Below are 18,920 nucleotides of genomic sequence, written 5' to 3' on the forward strand. Positions count from 1 at the left end.
AGACAAAAAGTTAATTGGCAAAGATGACACAAATTTAGATAAAAATCTGTAGGTAAGCTTTTTATCCAAATGCATTTAAAACTTGGCATTTGCCACTTCAAGCACTAGCAGTTGCCTTTTTTGTCTTACACTTCAAACAGGTAGCATTCAGCTGAATCTATCAGAGTGGAAAGATGTGTGACCTCCTTGTTTCACAACACAGGGATTTAGTATCTGCTGCCTACAGCCAAGTTACTACTGCTTACACAATACCCAAGAGAAAGAGAATGTCATTTTATTATTTTACTTTTCTGCCGTTTTTCATATCAAGGTAGTTCCTGATCACCCTGCTGTGAAGTTTTTTGGGTTTTTGTTTTCTTTTTTTTTAAAAGGAGCACATGAAGGTTTGTTTTTTTTTTTTTAAAAGGAGTATGTGAAAAAAAGGAGTATGTGAAGTTCTTTCTTTAAAAAAAAAAAAAAGGAGCAACCTCTCTGTTCAAACTCTGTCAAAAGACTACCTCTTTTTCAATTGTAAAGAAATCTAAATTACATCACCCCTTTCAAAACTGATGAGATTTTATACCATTTTCAGAGCAGGACTAATGAATCTGATTTTTTTTCTCATGTTTCCCTACAGAGGCAGTTTTGCTTTACGTGCAGTATGCATTTTCTGTATGCCCCATGTTCTTGCAGTTTAGCAACAGTCTGTCCTTGAACCAACAATCTTCTTTATCACAGGACTGTCATTTTCAGTGCAAGTACATAGTCCCACTGTTGCCTGTTTGTATCTTTTTCTTAATTTCCAGAATATTGTACAGACTCCAGAAAGCTGCTTGGCATCTCTAATGTAGATCTCAATAGATACTGTAATTTTATCTTCATCTTTTAGCATCAGTTCAGTTTGCTACAGATAGGTCATTTGGAATTGCTTCACTGGGCTTCCTATATACAAACTAGTCTCTATACCCATTGTTTCAGAGTTCTTTGAAATGGCTTTGCTATATTAATTTCTTCAGTTCAGCTCCACATTGTTATGAATTTTTCTATTTTTACTTATAAAAGTAGAAATGCTCCATTGCCATTGGCTTCTGGAACAGGTGATTTGTGTAGAATTTCTACTATCTCAGCACATGCTTATTCTGTCAGTTTATTAAGTGCTGTCAAACTATGCAGCAGGTTATAAATTTTAGCCTTTTTGTGCCCCATAAAACTCACTTTCCTTCTTTTGTCAGGTGTAATATCAGCTATTACATACTGTTCCAGTCCCCTACTAGGGGTGAGAGATGCTGTGAGACGGAACTATAAATCAGATCACTTTTTCCCCAGGCATTTTTGCTGTCTTTTACAGGTATTTTAGTTATTGTTATTAAACTAAAGGGATCCTGAAAACAGGTATTACTTTAAAATAATTCCAACTTTAATTTAACATTCTTTTCTAAGTTTTTTACCAGAACGTGCAAAATCTGACAAAAATCTGACTTCTAAGGCCCCATCTTTAAGTCAATACAGTGGTCTCTCTCATGTGCCTCAGTTCACCATGGGTACACTTCCCCAAGACTTGCTATTTGGAAGCAAGTGGCAGAGGAAGTGTGTGTTTTTTCAGGGGGGAGAAAATAGGAGGGAGAGGAGAGGGATCAGTAGATGTGAGCAACTGACAAATTCCATATGCCTAAGTGGGATCCTGTGACCTGTGCACAAGGTCATGTGAAGAGATGCGAGAGAGCTGTCATTGTCCAAGTGGAAGAGATAAAAGAGGAAAGATGACTAGTACTGGGTGAGTTACTGATAGACAGTTCTTAATCTAATCATATCATGTAAAGTTTGCAGCCTGCTTAAGTCATGTTTCTGGTGCCCTGTCTTTCTCTGGTGTTTAACACAATGACTGGTCATTGCTTTAAGACCAGGGCATGATGGCTGAAGAAGAAAATTCAGGATTTTTGTCAGACTGTGCATACCCAAGAGGTTTGTCTGCTTATTTACTTTCACCTCCCTTGTCCTCACTTCCTTTTCACTCACCCTCACTGCTCCAGCCAGCACTCGCCTGCAGACGAGATGCCCGCACGAGATGTGTCCCCACTCTCCCTCAGCCACTGGGATCACACAGCAGCTCTAGGTCTCAGAGATGGTCTCTGGGGGAAAGGCAAGACACCAGCTACCCAGTTTGCTGTATATTCTTTGCCTATGAACCAGTTTTGGCTAAACTGATGGTAATGTCTGTATCTTCCTGTTTAATCTTCAAAAGTTCATGGGCACTTGAGGAGTGTTCAAGCTTTCTTACTCATATGCCATATTTTGAAGTATATGATATTAAACTTAATGATATCCTTGTGGAGAGAGCTGTAGCATAGCCCGTTAAGAGTATGGGAGTCCTTCTCAAAAATTGACCTGATCCTATAAGATATTGATTGCTCTTTGGCTTAAGTCGGGCTGGAGGGAGGTTGCCGTTTTTCATGAGGCACTCAACACCTCACAGGACTGTGCTCTTTAACTCCATCGTGTGATTATAAATGAAAAGGATGAGTGGGAGTGTCTTGTTCCTGCATCTCTGACATCCTATAGTTTTACACTGATATTTATAGCTCCAAATTTGTCTGTGCTATAGTAATGCTCCTGAGCCACTCATCTCCTATATAGAAGCTAATCAGTACAGAAGTATTATTGATACCTAACCCCTTCCCTGACCTTACGGAGGAAGAAGGAATTCAGCTCCTGAAAGCTGTAAAATAAAAAGTAGGACTACAGCACTGACCAACAGCAAGGAAACTTGTATTTAATTCACTTATCAGACCAAGTTGATTCTTGTTAAAGGAGTTACGGTAAAACATTCCTCTTCCGCTCAGGTTCTGTCACGAGGCTGGTGAACAAAATTATGTGTTTTATCTGGGTTTCAGGTTTGAGGTTTCAGAAAATAGCATTTGCTCACCTTTAGTTGCTCTGGCAGTTGCCAAACACACTTAAAACAAAATGGGAACCCTTTGCTAATTGTTGCATCTCTATCTGGTGTTTCAGAGTTGTGTCACCCTGCTCTGCAGGCTGTCATCACTCTCATATATGAAGTGGCCAAGTTGCCAGATAGCAAAGCAACTTTTCCCATAAGAAGCAGAGGGCAGATGCCTGGGGGGACTTAATACATGTGTTTTAAACATAGAGGGACAGTATGTATAGTGTGGAGGACAGAGAGGCAGGAGGAGCTGCAGCAGGATTGTCAGCTGAAGGACATGCTGTCTTTTCAGCATGGCTTTCAGGATCACCATCCTGAAAGATCTCAGCTGCTTCATCTGCGTGACTGAACTCCCTCTTTTACCAGGAACTTTCTTGCTGCATCTTTCTGAACTTTACCTTATCATTGTCTTCATCCTCATCTTCCTCGGATGAACCAAGATCAATCAAGGCTAAAGGATAGAAAAACAGGGTAATGACCAGGAATTCAGTCTCACAGAAAAACTGCTTCATCACTCATCATATTGCTAACCATCACACCTTTCAGGAACACATCCTTGGGGGACAGAAGGGTATGGCTGTACAGTCAACACAAGAGAAGGCGTTTCCCACTACTGTCTTCTCCCATGTCTCTATGTTGTAATGCTCGGGGTTACGGATACCAGCCCAATGAGGGGTGGCCTGCCTGATTGCAGCAAACTGGGTGGGTTGGAACAGCAGCCCCTCCACCAGAGAAGGCCATGTGTGTCCAGCATCAGCACCTCACCATCTGCCAAACAGGGACTGGGCCACTCAAGTACAGCAAATCCATGCATTTGCCAGCCTTCGCAGCTAAGGACTTTTCCAAACTATCGCATACATGGCCATTGACAGATATTGTGATCCTTGAACACCTCTTGGAGTTTTTTCCATGTTTCTCAAAAACAAGGGTTCGATGTCAAGACTTTTCACCCCTTCCTTGACCTCTGTGGGATGCTTTGCTAATAATTAAATAAACAAACCAACAAATAAATAAATAAATATGCTAGTGAAGTTTGAAAGTTGTTCTTCATCATTCTTCGCTCCAGTGAAAAATAAAGATGCTGAACATTCAGAACTGTAATTGCAAAGTTAACTTTCCTTGAGATTATCATGAGGAGTGTAGGAGGTAGCATTTAAGCAAACATTTTATTAATGACTGATACATTAATACTTGTAAGCATTATTTATACAGTGGCATTGGCAGTATAATAAATGGTGGGATTATCTTTTGCCACAGCTTTCCAATGAAAACATTCAAAAATAATGTTTTTATTAAAATACAAGTGCAACAGAGTTCATTTTTTAAAAGATTTCCTTTATGGTCATTTTAGGGAAAAATGATCTCAGTGTTCTTCACCCTTAAGCTATTTGCAATACAAAAATGAAAAAGCTGCAACCACATACAAGTAAGCTGAATTCCTCTTGCTTTTTTATTCCCTCTGCATCTCAGTCCACGCATAACTGTCATGCAGTCCTAGTTCATGCAGCCTACTGATGAATTTTAGAGAGGAAACCGTTATGTTTATCTAAAATACTTCAGTAGTTCCCAAGTATACTGATGTATATTTGGTTTTCTGTGAGAATATGTATCATATTCCAGAGAGATTATATCCTTCAAAATGAAGTTACACCAATGTTAAAGGAGAGAGCATATCTAGAAAAATAATGTCTGGTGTATCCATAATATATTGGAAGTGTTATCTGCTCTTAAACAGAACTAAGGAAACATGCTATAGTCAGCACTGCTACTATTTAACACTTATTCTAAAAATCTTCTTTCTTTAAATCAGAAACCCAGATCATTGTCATCCACTTCCACTCGCTTGCAGATAGGCTTTGCCACCACTAAAAATAAAAACTGAACACTGTAAGAATTGATTGATTGATTGGGTTCTTATGACCTGTGAAGGACAAAATTTGCATAGCCATTTAACATGTGAAGCAATGTACTGAAAATGGGATGCTGCTATTGTAGTTCCCTTATTGCTTATTTTGCCTTTAATTGAAACTAGCTACAGAAATGTCTCTGTTGCTTTGTAAGAAAATCAGATTTTCAAAGGTAGGATATACATGAAGAGTAAAGAAGATTAATAGGTATGTGGCACTGAAGGAAAATTATGCAAGTTCAAGAATTTTCTGTTAACATTTTATAAAGCATTGGATAGTCCTCAACTGAGAACAGTATTTTCTGCTACACTTCTTATGAAGAGATAAAGTTGGTAGATGCAGAAAAATGGACATTCCACAGCACAGAGTTTAAGAACTCTTTAGATAAGGAGCCACCAACTCATGTCAAGCTTTAATCATCTTTCTGGTTTGTGCTTTTTCATTTTAAATTTAAAGTAGTTCTGTGATAAACTAGAGTTCATCTGACATCATTTGCAGATCAGAACTATAAAAAAGATTTTAAAAGGAAGCCATTTTAAAATCTAAAGAAGAAAGTTAAGACAGGCTGTTTGATGCAGAACAGATAATAAGAAATGCAAAAATGTGTTACTTAATAGAACTTTGTTGTGTGTTGAAATTACTACATAGCAATGTAAACTAAATCTCAAGCTACCTTTTTTTTTTTCTTTTCCTGAAGAATAAGAGTTTCCTTCACTCTTCATACTTTGCACAATGCTGACAAGTGTTGGGAGGCAGACCACCATTCCTTTTTTCCTCATCCTAGTTCCTTCCCCACTGTCCTGCTCTGTCTTCATAGTTCCGATTTTCAGGTAGACTTTTCATCATCTGATTCTGTGTTCTGGCTATAAATAGTTGTTATCCTTTCTGGTTATAGGGACATGAATGGGATTAGCCAAGTATATCTTCTCAGGTATTGTAGCAGAAGGAAATGCAAATCATTTGGCCATGAAATTCTCTATGAAAGCAGTGGTTGCACCTCATATTCCAAGAAAAGCATGCAAATGTTCACAGCAAGATGTAATATTTTTTAGAGTTGTTTTGATGATTAATGTAACTCATTCTTCATTTGACTTTCAGTTTTTTCTCCCTCACTTTTTCCCCCTTCTTAGGAATTGTGAGAGACAGAGGAACATTATTCTCATCGATATGAGGCAATTAGTCGCTAGAGATTCTACTGAAGACATTATTTTGTTAAAGATTGACATGGCCCAACTATGCAACGGTTACCTAGCACTATGCGATAGCTGCCTTCCACATTCTTACTGAAGGCATGAAGAGCTCTTAAAAGATGAAATAACATGACTGCTAGTGAGCAATACTTCAAACACTACCTGGAACCTAAATATTAAGTGTTTCCACCTCTTGTGGGATTAATTATAATGGCTCAGGGCAAACTCTCCTTTGCTGGAAAATTTGATCTTCAGTTGGGCTTCCCTTCACAGATTGTCTTGCTCTGATGTGTCCTCAGGACCAGGAATAGCTGCTGTGATATGAATTGTCAGGCTGCCTAAGGAACTGCCTAGACTGCTGCATCCTTACATGTTTGCAGGCATTACCAAATTTGACACAATAGAATTGGGTGCAATAGTTAACAGTTATCCAAAGCAGGGTAAGAGAGGATGATAATTATAGAAATATTTTCCCAGACTTGCCTGAACAACTTTCCTGTTTTGTATCCTAAGTCTTCAAATAGTTGTGCAAACATAAGTTAAGCTGAACACATAATATTAGGGATGTCTTCAGGCTGAAATGCCTCTCTGGACAAGTACACTTTTCTTAGCTTACTCTAACCAGCCAGCTAACCAAGGCAGTAAGGCTGCAGCAGCAACATCTGCATTACACACTAGACTATGAGGCCAAGAGCTATATAAGCTGGTATTGTGGTTGGCGAGACATGCTACATTTTCTGCTGTTCCTTTTCCGTGGTTCTTGTGTTGGCCTAGCACAAGCGGATAGCACTACCACTTTGCCCAGAGATGTCTAACTGTTGCTTTTTCTGGTTTTGAACCCTTTTTCACTCTCACAATCACATCTAATTAGTCTCCACAACAAGAAATACTTAGAAAACTTATTTTCTTTTCATGACTGTCATAGCTATCACATTGTAGAGTCAGCAATAAAAGCCTGTGTGTCAAAAAATTAATCAGCTTCTAAACCAAAGGCTAGAAGAAAATAAGGATCAAGATATGTCTCAGCCAGAAAGAATTCTTCTGTCAGAAGTAACAAAAATCTCCAGCTTTTACTTCCTGAAATATTTGGGCTTTTTGGAGTTGACATGTACATGTACAAATCCTTTTCCCATTAGTTTCAGACACAATCCAACAAAAGCAACAAAACCAACAAAGCTAAACCATTTGTTTCTCCTTAATCTGGAGTAATGTTGCATAAAATTATCTCAAATGTAAAGTAACTAGCCTGATTACTGTAAATAAGGAGGAGGTTAAATTATGCTTTGCTGTGTTCAAAGCAGTGTAGTTATATCATTTTTGTCAGCATTCTTAAGTGCCTTTGAAAGGTACTGTACCCTTATAGGAAATTCCATGGAATAGAAACTATGTTCTACAAATATTTGACCTGGTTCCATGAAACACTACTCTATTTATTTATAGACCATCTTAAAGAATGTCTTTGTTCTACTTCTTAACTACCTCCAGAAGTTTTTTAAATCCAATTTTATATATTGATTCCAAAAAGGAATCTATTACTTTGTAAGGACTTCCCACAACTATTGGTGCAGTTTCACAATCTTAATTCTGTTTTCTAGTTTGGCACAGGACTTACTGCTGTGATAGTACTAACTTATGCTATAATCATGTGTCATTACCAGCTAAAAGCCTACGTTAACATTAGCATTAAAATCATTACTTGCTTTATGTCAGTACAGTTGAGTTCTTGACTATAGAATTTGATGATACGAGTTATGATCTAAAAGTTTTAGACCAGAGGTAATTCCCCAGTAGTGGCACAGCACCATCAAGTATGGAAGGCTGATTCTTTACATGGATATTGAAGTGAGGTCTGTCTCAGATTTCTTTTAGAGCATTGCAGAATTCAGTGGCGCTTTTTTGCATTTCAAAAAGGGTAATCTGAACGTCCAAGAAATTTTCTCTTTAAAAACGAAATTTCAAAATATTCATGTAGGCAACTGCTATTACGTAATGTTCCAGTTGAATTTTCCTTGCATCGTAGTCTTGATGCTTATCTGGATTGGATTAAGCTATGTGATGGGGCAGCGAAACTCACAGTGCACACCATGGAGTGTCCCCACCTCACTGAATAGGCCCTTCCTCGCCATCTGTACGCAGCGTGTCCAGGCTCACTGCGTTTGCAACAGAGATTTGCTGCACTTGGGCAGTAGGTCCCTCACACTGTAGAGCATGCCCGGACCCAAGACACAGTTTGTGCGTGGTGCAAGGCCAGATGTACTACATCCACCAATGCTTTGGCAGCTGGCTGTCAGGAGTCCCCTTTCACACTAGGACCCAGCACCTGAGATCCACAGGTTAAGACAGCCCAGCCCGTAGGTCCTGTATGAAGCTGTAATGCCTGCTACGTTGCACAAGAGAAAATGAATCACTGCATTGGATACAGAGAAATCAGTGGCAAAAAGTACTGACAATAAAAATTAAGCACTTAGAAGTTTGGTCAAGTGATTCTTTGGCTTAACGTTTTTTCCTTGTTTTTTTCTTTAACATGGATTAAATTTGGATCACATACATTTTTACTGAATGTTCTGCAGAAACAAATGTAGCAAAACTCAATGTGAGTCAGTATAGAAAGGGAGGAATATGAAAGAATGATGAAGTTCAATTTTATTTCAAAATAATCTTCATTGTCTACAGTCTCCTATTGAGTTGTGCTGCCTGAGTTCCTACACTCCCTGACTGTTTCTAAAACAAAAGAAAGGGTTTAGAGTTTTTTCCTCTGCAGTTACTCAGTGACCAAAATTACACATCAAACTGAAGCAATTACACTTTTCTAACAACATGTGTAGGGTTTCTTTGAAAATTTAATTTAAGTGTAAACAAATTAGCATGTACTCTGCAGCTTTCACTGAGCTTAAAAAGTGCTTGGAGCATATTACTACCATTACCAGCTAACACTGTAATTTTGTCACATTACATGAATAGGCAATGAAGATTAACTTTGTACAATTAATCATAATTGCTTTTAAATACTACTTGTTAAATTATGATGTAGATAAAGGGGAAAGTCATTTTAATGAGAAACAGTTCAGGAATCTGCTTCTTTTATTTAAAGAAATTTTAAGTATTTTTTAAAAGTGCAACTGTCTTTTTTTCTATTTATTTCCTTATTAATTATGAATAGAGCAGTTAGAGGCTACTCCAGGCTTACATTTTCTTCTTTTTCCCCTTTATCATTTAAGTGTTGCTTTGAAACATCCAAAAATATGCAATCATGATTCACACATTTGTTGGTGACAATGATGTTGGTGACATGATGTTGGTGAGCTACCCTTTGCAAATAATAATTGCAGAAAAAATGCAGCAGAAATTGGACAATCTGTTTTAACTAACTTGGCCACAAACTCATGTAATGACGATAAATTGGTAACTGCTTTCTTGTTACAAAACATGATCTATAATCTCCCATTTTTTACAGAAATAAAAAATGCCTACTAGGTAAAGAAGGTAGATAGTATTAACTTTTTCCTTCCCTGAGGTTCTTTGTCTGATAATACTGAGTAGTTTAGGGAATGACAGTATACGTCTTTAACTTTTAGGAGCCTTCTTGCATACATCCTTTGAGACATTAATTCCTAAAAACATTATCTAGAAGTACCCGAGATAATCTGCCAAATAGAGGATCTTTGCCACTAGAAGACATGTATGTCTTCAAAGTGCTTTTCCTGGAGGTTTCTCCTGCTCCATTCTTGGGTTTGTCAAACAAGAAAAATTTGATTCAATTGTCAGCAAGAAATTTGCTGAAAAATGCATTATATGGTCATGGCTGCGTTTTTTAGTTTTCTCTCTCTTGCCTACCGCTTTAAGTTAGGAAAGATGCTCCTAAAAGCACAGACAGAGGCTCAAAATTAGGGGTGCAGAAAGCTGAACCCCACCATCCAGGAGATAGTGGCAGAGGGCTAGGTCCTTGAGCACATCCTTTTCTTCAGTACAGCCCTCCTGGGCACTGCTGTGCCGTCTTGCAGGCTGAGCACAGGACCCAGCCTGACGCCTTGGTCATTTTCCTGTCTCCCTGCTTCTCCAGTAATCTTGAAAGAAAATCATGGGTGATGGCAGGGATTTGGGGACTAGTTGTTAATTTTAAAGAAAAAAAATTGTTTGTCATCTTAACATTTTGGATTTCACCAGGTTTTACCAGGGTGAGAGCCAGGACACATAGCTGGCTCTGCATTTCCAACTCCTCTAACACAAAGGTCCTGGTATTTTCTAAGTCCCCAAATCTCGCAGGTCCTCTTCATCTGGGCAAAGCAGAATACAGCCTCGTCTCTTTATATAACAGTGGGTATGCAACTATCACAAAACCACTTAACGATCTGCAGCTCCTAATTCCCTGCTTTGTTCTTCATCCTTATCCAATAGCCTTTGCATAGAATCATAGCATGGTTTGGGTTGGAAGGGACCTTAAAGATCATCTAGTTCCAACACCCCTGCTATGGGCAGGGACACCTTCCACTAGACCAGGTTGCTCAAAGCCCCATCCAACCTGGCCTCAAACACTTCCAGGGAGGGGGCATCCACAACTTCTCTGGACAACCTGTTCCAGTGTCTCACTACCCTCACAGTAAAGAATTTCTTTCTAATATCAAATCTGAATTTACCCTCTTTCAGTTTAAAGCCGTTACCCCTTGTCCTATCACTACTCTGCCCAATAAAGAGTCCCTCCTGTAGGCCCCCTTTAAGTACCGGCAGGCCGCTACAAGGTCTCCCCGGAGCCTTCTCTTCTCCAGGCTGAACAACCCCAACTCTTTCAGCCTGTCTTCATAGGAGAGGTGCTCCAGCCCACACTGATCATCTTCATGGCCCTCCTCTGGACCCGCTCGAGCAGGTCCAATGTCTTTCTTACGCTGCGGGCCCCAGAGCTGAACGCAGTATTCCAGGTGAGGTCTCATGAGAGTGGAGTAGAGGCAGAGAATCACCTCCTTCGACCTGCTAGCCACACTTCTTTTGATGCAGCCCAGGATGCAATTGGCTTATATTCAGTTTTTCATCCACTAATACCCCCAAGTCCTTCTCTGCAGGGCTGCTCTCAATCCACTCCACAAATCCAGTATTTGTGCTTGGGATTGCCCCGATCCAGGTGCAGGACCTTGCACTTGGCCTTATTGAACTTCATGAGGTTCGCATGGGACCACCTCTCAAGCCTGTCAAGGTCCCTCTGGATGACATTCCTTCCCTCCAGCGTGTCGACCGCACCACACAGCTTGTTGTTGTCAGCATACTTGCTGAGGGTGCACTCAATCCCATTGTCCATGTCACCGACAAAGATGTTAAAAAGCCCCAGTCCCAATACCAACACTTGAGGAATGCCACTCGTCGCTGGTTTCCACTCGGACTTTGAGTTGTTGACTGCAACTCTTTGAGTGTGACCATCCAGCCTATTCCTTATCCACCGAGTGGTCCATCCATCAAATCCATGGCTCTCCAATTTAGAGACAAGGATGTCGTGTGGGACAGCGTCAAATGCTTTGCGCAAGTCCACGTAGATGATGTCAGTTGCTCTTCCCTTATCCACCAATGCTGTAACCCCGTCATAGGAGGCCACCAAATTTGTCAGGTACGATTTGTCCTTAGTGAAGCCATGTTGGCTGTCACCAATCACCTCCTTATTTTCCATGTGCCTTAGCATAGCTTCCAGGAGGATCTGCTCCATGATCTTGCCAGGCACAGATGGGAGACTGACTGGCCTGTAGTTCCCCGGGTCTTCCTTTTCTCCCTTTTTAAAAATGGGGGTTATGTTTCCCCTTTTCCAGTCAGTGGGAACTTCACCAGACTGCCATGACTTCTCAAATATGATGGATAGTGGCTTAGCCACTTCATCTGCCAGTTCCCTCAGGACCCGTGGATGCATCTCATCAGGTCCCATGGATTTGTGCACCTTCAGGTTCCTTAGACGGTCTCGAACCTCATCTTCTCCTACAGTGGGCGATTCTTCATTCTGCCACTCCCTGCCTTTGCCTTCTGCGACTTGGGCAGTGTGGCTGGAGCACTTGCCAGTGAAGACAGAGGCAAAAAAGTTGTTGCGTGCCCCAGCCTTCTCCATGTCCCAGGTAACCAGGTCTCCCATTTCCTTCCAGAGATGGCCCACATTTTCCTTAGTCTTCCTTTTATCACCAACGTACCTATAGAAGCTTTTCTTGTTGCCCTTGACATCCCTGTCCAGATTTAATTCTATCAGGGCTTTGGCTTTCCTAACCTGATCCCTGGCTGCTCAAACAATTTCTCTGTGTTCGTCCCAGGCTACCTGTCCTTGCTTCCACCCTCTGTAGGCTTCCTTCTTGTGTTTGTGTTTGTCCAGGAGCTTCTTGTTCATCCATGAAGGCCTCCTGGTGTTTTTGCTTGACTTCCTCTTTGGTGGGATGCATTGCTCCTGAGCTTGGAGGAGGTGATCCTTGAATATTAACCAGCTTTCTTGGTCCCCTCTTCCCTCCAGGGCTTTATCCCATGGTACTCTACCAAGCAGATCCCTGAAGAGGCCAAAGTCTGCTCTCCTGAAGTCCAGGGCAGCAAGTTTGCTGTGCGCCCTCCTCGCTGCCCTAAGGACCTTGAACTCCACCATTTCATGGTCACTGCAGCCAAGGCTGCCCTTGAGCTTCATATTCCTCACCAGCCACTCCTTGTTCTCACCAAGGTCCAGCATAGCACCTCCCCTTGTTGGCTCCTCTATCACTTGGAGAAGGGAGTTGTCATCAACGCATTCCAGGAACCTCCTGGATTGCTTATGCCCTGCTGCGTCATCCCTCCAAGAGATATCGGGGTGGCTGAAGTCCCCCATGAGGACCAGGGCTTGTGAACGTCAGGCTGCTCCTATCTGTCTATAGAGGGCCTCCTCCGCTCGGTCTTCCTGGTTGGGTGGCGTGTAGCAGACCCCCACTATAATGTCACCTGTCCCTGCCCTCCCTTTAATCCTGACCCATAGGCTCTCAGTCAGCTCCTCATCCATCCCCAGGTGGAGCTCCATGCGCTCCATTGACATAGAGGGCGACACCCCCTCCTCATCTGCCTTGCCTGTCCTTCCTAAAGAGCCTGTATCTTTCCATTCCAACATAGGAGATGAGCCATTCTACCACGTTTCCGTGATGCCAATAAGATTGTAGCCCTGCAGGTGTTTATTCAGGAAACTGGTGATTCTGGCCATAGCCTGTAGGGGATCTGGAGCTCTCTCCAAGCCCCAAACTCCAGTATCAGACCTTAGGGACGTGTCAAGGTAATGGAGTCACAAGTAGCTCTGTATTTCTTCAATAATGTGTATGCAGCCTTTGAGGAACAGCTGAAAGTCATCAGAAGCAAAAAGAAAGCAAGGAAATCAGGGAAGATGAAATGGAGCAAAATGAATCCTCCTTTAGGTTTCTGAGGGCGGAGAAAGCAGCGCTATATTTGAAATGGGGTCTACAGAGAAAGAAAGAAGCACATAGAATTAGCTATAAATTTCACAGTTATTCTGAGCTGTTGTAATCTGCTGTTTGACCTGTGCCTCTTCCCTCTGCCTTATGAGGTTTAAGTAGTATTCTGAAAGACAAGGGGTGGGGAGGGAAGGTGGCTTAATGTCCTAAGCCCTAGGTCTGAAATACCTGGACCGTCTATATTTGCACACTTGTTAATCCTGATAAAGCTTGTTGAGCTATTTTCCTGGTATCAGGTTGAGTTTAGAGATTTTTCAGGAGCAAATTTTGGAAACAAGACACCGCTTATTGTGTATAGACTCTTGGTAGAGTCCTCAGTGGTCCAAGTAAGACAATGAGTTCACTCATCATAGGGTTTTGCAGGGACAGAAATTGTCCCTTTCCACGTGCATAGCCATGGTGTGTGGCAGGAGATGGCTGGCTATCCCAGTAGCACTGCATCAACACTGCTAGGAAATCACTCTCAGGTAAGAGCTAGGCAGCCAAAATGCTGAGTTTCAGATCATTCTGGTCCAACCTTGAATTACCGTGCCATTTAAAGTCAGCTGTGTATTCATAGCTGACAAGTCAATTATTTTTAATCTGTATTCAAATAGTTTGAAGCTGCGAGAGTTTTTTAAGGACCTGTGAAGATTAGCAATGCTATTCTGGGAACAGAAGGATAATGCCCTCCTACGGCTCCAGGGCTGGAGTATTAATTGCTGTTGTGTAACGCTACGGTCGCTCACTGCCCGGCTTTGCCCTCACAGGACATGCATCCCCGTCCTCACCGAACAAAAGTGAGCCGCCTCCAGCAACTGCATATAGGCTCACATTCTGAAGCAAAAACATCTCATAAAAAGATAAAATTAAATTGCTTTCTCCTCAGGAGATCCAGTAACTAATGAACAACTGAAATGGGGCCTGGGCCGTGGGCAGGGGCAGTCAGAGCTGGTGGTGCCCTCAGGGCCGTGAGGACCAATTTTATATCATCAGCAAATTCTCCTTCCAGTTTTGGAGCCTTCTTTTGTCTTTGTTTTGTGAATCAAACTGTTCCAAGTGGCTTAAAAAATCACTCATCAGTGAAAGCAAAACAAGTTACAAAAACACAGCATCAAAGGGCACAAATACATGCACAACCATAATGCATCCTTAAGCTTCTAGTTAATCTGGTCAAGCTGTTAAGAGACTAAAAAAAAAGTATATATTTTTATTAAGTCTACTATGCTAAGCAGAAAGTCCAGAAACCTTTGGGGCATATAAAAGAAGTTTTGAACTCATTTTTTTGGTGTCTCTCCAGCCCACTCCTCAGAACATCATTAGGAGATTTCTGCCCCCCTATTTTACACCATATCCAGGGGGGGTACCCTGTGAACTTACCCCAGCTGGCTCTGCCCATTCAGGCAGGGAAGGGAGCAGGACTTCACCGTCCCTCCAGATGTCCATGGTATCCCAGTGTAATGTGCTGCAGCCAAGGATGGCAGGGCCAGGACCATACAGACACAGGAAATAAGCCTTCACACACAAGAAATGCATCCATCACCCAAATCTGTCCAGTACCCTAAGCTGCCAAATAAGGAGGCTTCGCCAGCATTAACTCCATTTAATAAAAATACTAGAAATTTGCCCTTTGGAATAACAGGTAAAGCACCACAAGTAAATTATTTATATCTTCCACCACTGGTAATCAGCTTTGTTTATTATGTTGTTGGGGTTTTTTTTCATTTTATTTTATTATTATTTATTTTATTATTTTTATGGTAGCACTTTGCTTGTGAATTACTGACTTCCTAACGAGCAACAGATACTTTACTGTGCGTGCTGCACAGAGTGAAGTTTTACAGAGCCCGGAGACACGTAAGGACCTACCTAGATACTTGTATTGTGAATGGTTATAGAGCAGCAGATGGGTAAATCAGCACGGCAGTATTCTTTTAATAACATCATAACACATTTATTGTATTATTTGTTGTACTCACAGAACCACAGGATGATCTTCGCAGGTTACTGTTATGGGTTTTTTCATTATTTAATGTACTATTCTGAGGCTCTTGGATGCTACTGTAAAAAGTGCAGTATTTCTCTTTATCTATCTGAGAAAGTTCTGTATACGTGTAACAAGATCGCCATAGCCTTCTGGACCACATAAATATTTTCTTTTCTACCTACAATGTATGTTTTTTTGGTGTAGAAAGGAAAACCAGTACATTTCTCATCAATGCTTTTGTGCAATGCTTCTGGTTCCACATCATGTAGATAAACGTGTCTGCCTTCTCAGTATTTCTATTCCTGGTGCACTGGCTGCTGAAGTTCACATGTCGCCGGTGACTTTGTATGTCTACAGAATGTGGCTGGGGCTTTCCTGGCAACTACAATTTCTCTCAGGTGTTTTTCAGAGGTGGGAGTTCTTTGACCTTGGCCTTCAGTCCCTTCCTGCTTGGGACAGGCCAAACGATCCACCCGATCAGAATTACATACTCAAACACATTAAGCTGATTATTACGTTGTCCGAACTTCTCATATTTTGTCAGAGCAACAACAGTGACACCAAGACATAGGAAGAAAGCAAACAAAATACTATTTTCCAAAATCCAAAAAGTGAAATGTAAGGGAGAAAGAAGAAAAGTAATCTGGTCATGGACATCCACCAAGCCTAAAATTAATCTGTAATTTCAATAAGTAGTATGAAGTGCAATAAAAAAGCAGCAACGTGAAATGCATCTAACCACATTCTTAATAGATCTATCAAATCAGATGATGGAAACATAATCAGCAAAATAAACCTTGCCCTCCAGTAAAACACTTGATGAGATGCTTCTTGAAATAATACTTGCAAAATTGAAATTCAAGCTGGTGTGCCAAAAAGAAGCATAAAGTTTGTGGCACATGATGTGTCATTTTTGGTAAAGCATCTGCTTTTAACACTGGGCCTAATCTTGTTTGAAAACTTCAATGCAGTTACTGCCAAATTTCATTTAATCCGAAACAGTTGTTGAATGGTGTCTTTGCCTTTGCTGCGTTTGCTGTGATTGCAATTAGAGTAAATCTAGCAACCGCAGCAGAACCTGCACAGAGAGTCTGTGAAGCAATGGTCAGTCTGCACAAGTTATGCACACACCATTTCTGCATGTACATTGAATCCAGTGTGTTTGAAACATTGGATTTACCTCTTAGGTGCCACTCTGCCGAACAGCCTTCCACAGAAATCAAAACAAGCACTACAAGTATGGCAATGACTTGCACTGCACCTTTACAGGACTTCTTTTCCTTTAGTCTAGTACAGTCTCGAGGACAGAATAATGCCTGCTGATTGCAAAACCTCAACTGGCAAGACGTGGGTTGATATATGACAATAAAAATAAGTAACATGCTAAACCTACTAGATACTCATCCAACCTTCTTTTCTCAATCACAGGCCATCTGAAACTGATGACAGTCTTTCCAAGGTTTTCCAAGTGATTGGATGCTGATCAATGTAAAGATCACAAGATTAAATTTACCAGCTGTTAATTCTTTTTATATGCACATGAGAAACAGTTGGAGCAAGTACTCTCCAAATTCAGCAACTGTTTCTTCCATCCTCACCACATTTTTACAGAAACAGAGGAACTGTCACAGTAGCTTAGACCACCTGACCATGGAGGCCTGTCCTTGACAGGTTTCCATCAGCAGCTTCAGAGAAGAAAGCAGAAAATATGGAATTAAATCAATCTGAAATGTTCTTTCCCTATGAATATCCCCCAATCCTCACTATTTAGAAACTAGTTTATGACTTTGTCCTGGTTTCAGCTGGAATAAAGTTAATTTTCTTCTTAGTAGCTGGTACAGTGTTGTATTTTGGATTTAGGATGAGAATAATGTTGATAACACACTGATGTTTCAGTTGTTGCTAAGCAGTGTTTATACTAAGTCAAGGACTCTTCAGCTTTTCATACTGCCCTGCCAGCAGAGGCTGGGAGTGCACAAGAAGCTGGGAAGGGACACAGCAAGAACAGCTGACCCAAACGAGCCAAAGGGGTATTCCATACCATATGATGTCATGCCCAGTATATAAATTGGGGGGAGCTGGCCGGGGGGCACTGCAGCTTCGGGATTGGCTGGGCATCGGTCAGCAGGTGGTGAGCAACTGTATTGTGCGTCACTTGTTTTGTATATTCTATTTCCCCCCCCCCTCTTTTCTGTCCTATTAAATTGTCTTTATCTCAACCCACGAGTTTTAAATTTTTTTTTACCAATTCTCTCCCCCATCCCACTGGGGGAGGGGGGCAGTGAGTGAGCGAGCGGCTGCATGGTGCTTTATTGCCGGCAGGGATTAAACCACAACAGGACTTGAAGGCTTTATGTCCCATGCAAAATGTATTAGTCAGAGAGATCTGATGTTTATATGGATAAACCACAGTACCTGGGGTTCATGCCAGGTTATTGGTTACCATGTACAACACTTACTACATGATCAATACTCAGATGAATAACACCTGGAACAGCTCTGTTGCACTGGAAACCATCCATAGTTCTGCAGTACCCATATGAATATAAGCAACTCCACTGTAGACATCTCATTAGTACCAAACCAGATATCCCAGACTCCCCTTTTTTGCACGTGGAAGTCTACCACAAAACTCTTTCTCTTATCCTCAAAAAACGTCAATAACAACTGCTCAGAACAGATTTGCTCCCCACCCACACTGCCCCCAGCTTTCCGGGAGAACAAAACTGTCTGTGCTAACACCCCTTCCCTATAGTGCTTCCAGTTGAGCACATCCTTTTTAAATACCACAGGAGATTTCTATGTTAAGGTGCTTTATAAATCTGTGTGTGTTATAGTGAATTCGATGACCTGTTTCTGTGAAATTGCCAGAATGAACAGAAAACCAACGTTGTTAAATAATAGGTTTTTTTCTCTCTCTCTCTCTTAGGATGGATTTATAGACTTCTTGGAGTTCATAGCTGCAATAAATTTGGTTATACGAGGGAAAATTGACCAAAAATTGAAATGGTATTTTAAGCTATACGATGCTGATGGAAACGGATGTATTGACAAAAAAGAACTATTAAGCATATTCACGGTAAGCAAGTTATGACCAATAGCAAGAGCACTTGACATAGTGCATTGCCCCTGAAACAGTGGTTCATCATGTGTTGTAAATGGATTGTCTATACCTAATGTTTTACAGTTGTAAAACCAGAATTGTTCTGGCTAGCAATACTCCTGCCATTAGTTTCTTGCTTTTTGAAGTAAACATATCTAAGTAGTATTTTACTTCAAACCATAGTTCTACAGATATAACGCTTTACTGAAAGTGAAAAACTGTAGAAACAGTAGAGACATTATTGTGATAAACTATACTATAAGGCAGGGTAGAACTGAAGCAGCATAACGAATAAAACAGCTGGTTACAAGTGTTTGTGCCAGTCTATTGTGCAAAACTGGCTTCTCAGATTGAACTTACTGCAAGAAACAATATAGATGTCAACAAAATATTCCAAT

At 41.0% G+C, this 18,920-nt stretch overlaps 1 protein-coding gene across 1 annotated transcript in view; it reads left to right on the forward strand.

Annotated features, from left to right (window-relative positions):
• Positions 1–18,920, forward strand: part of GUCA1C (guanylate cyclase activator 1C) — a 34,392-nt gene that overhangs the window by 9,847 nt on the left and 5,625 nt on the right. Inside the window, exon 2 of the mRNA XM_050910614.1 lies at positions 18,349–18,498. Within this exon, the coding sequence (XP_050766571.1) occupies positions 18,349–18,498 (150 nt within the window). The remainder of the gene's footprint in view (positions 1–18,348; positions 18,499–18,920) is intronic.

This window comes from Gymnogyps californianus, chromosome 1 (assembly GCF_018139145.2).
Source record: "Gymnogyps californianus isolate 813 chromosome 1, ASM1813914v2, whole genome shotgun sequence".
NCBI lineage: Eukaryota > Metazoa > Chordata > Aves > Accipitriformes > Cathartidae > Gymnogyps > Gymnogyps californianus.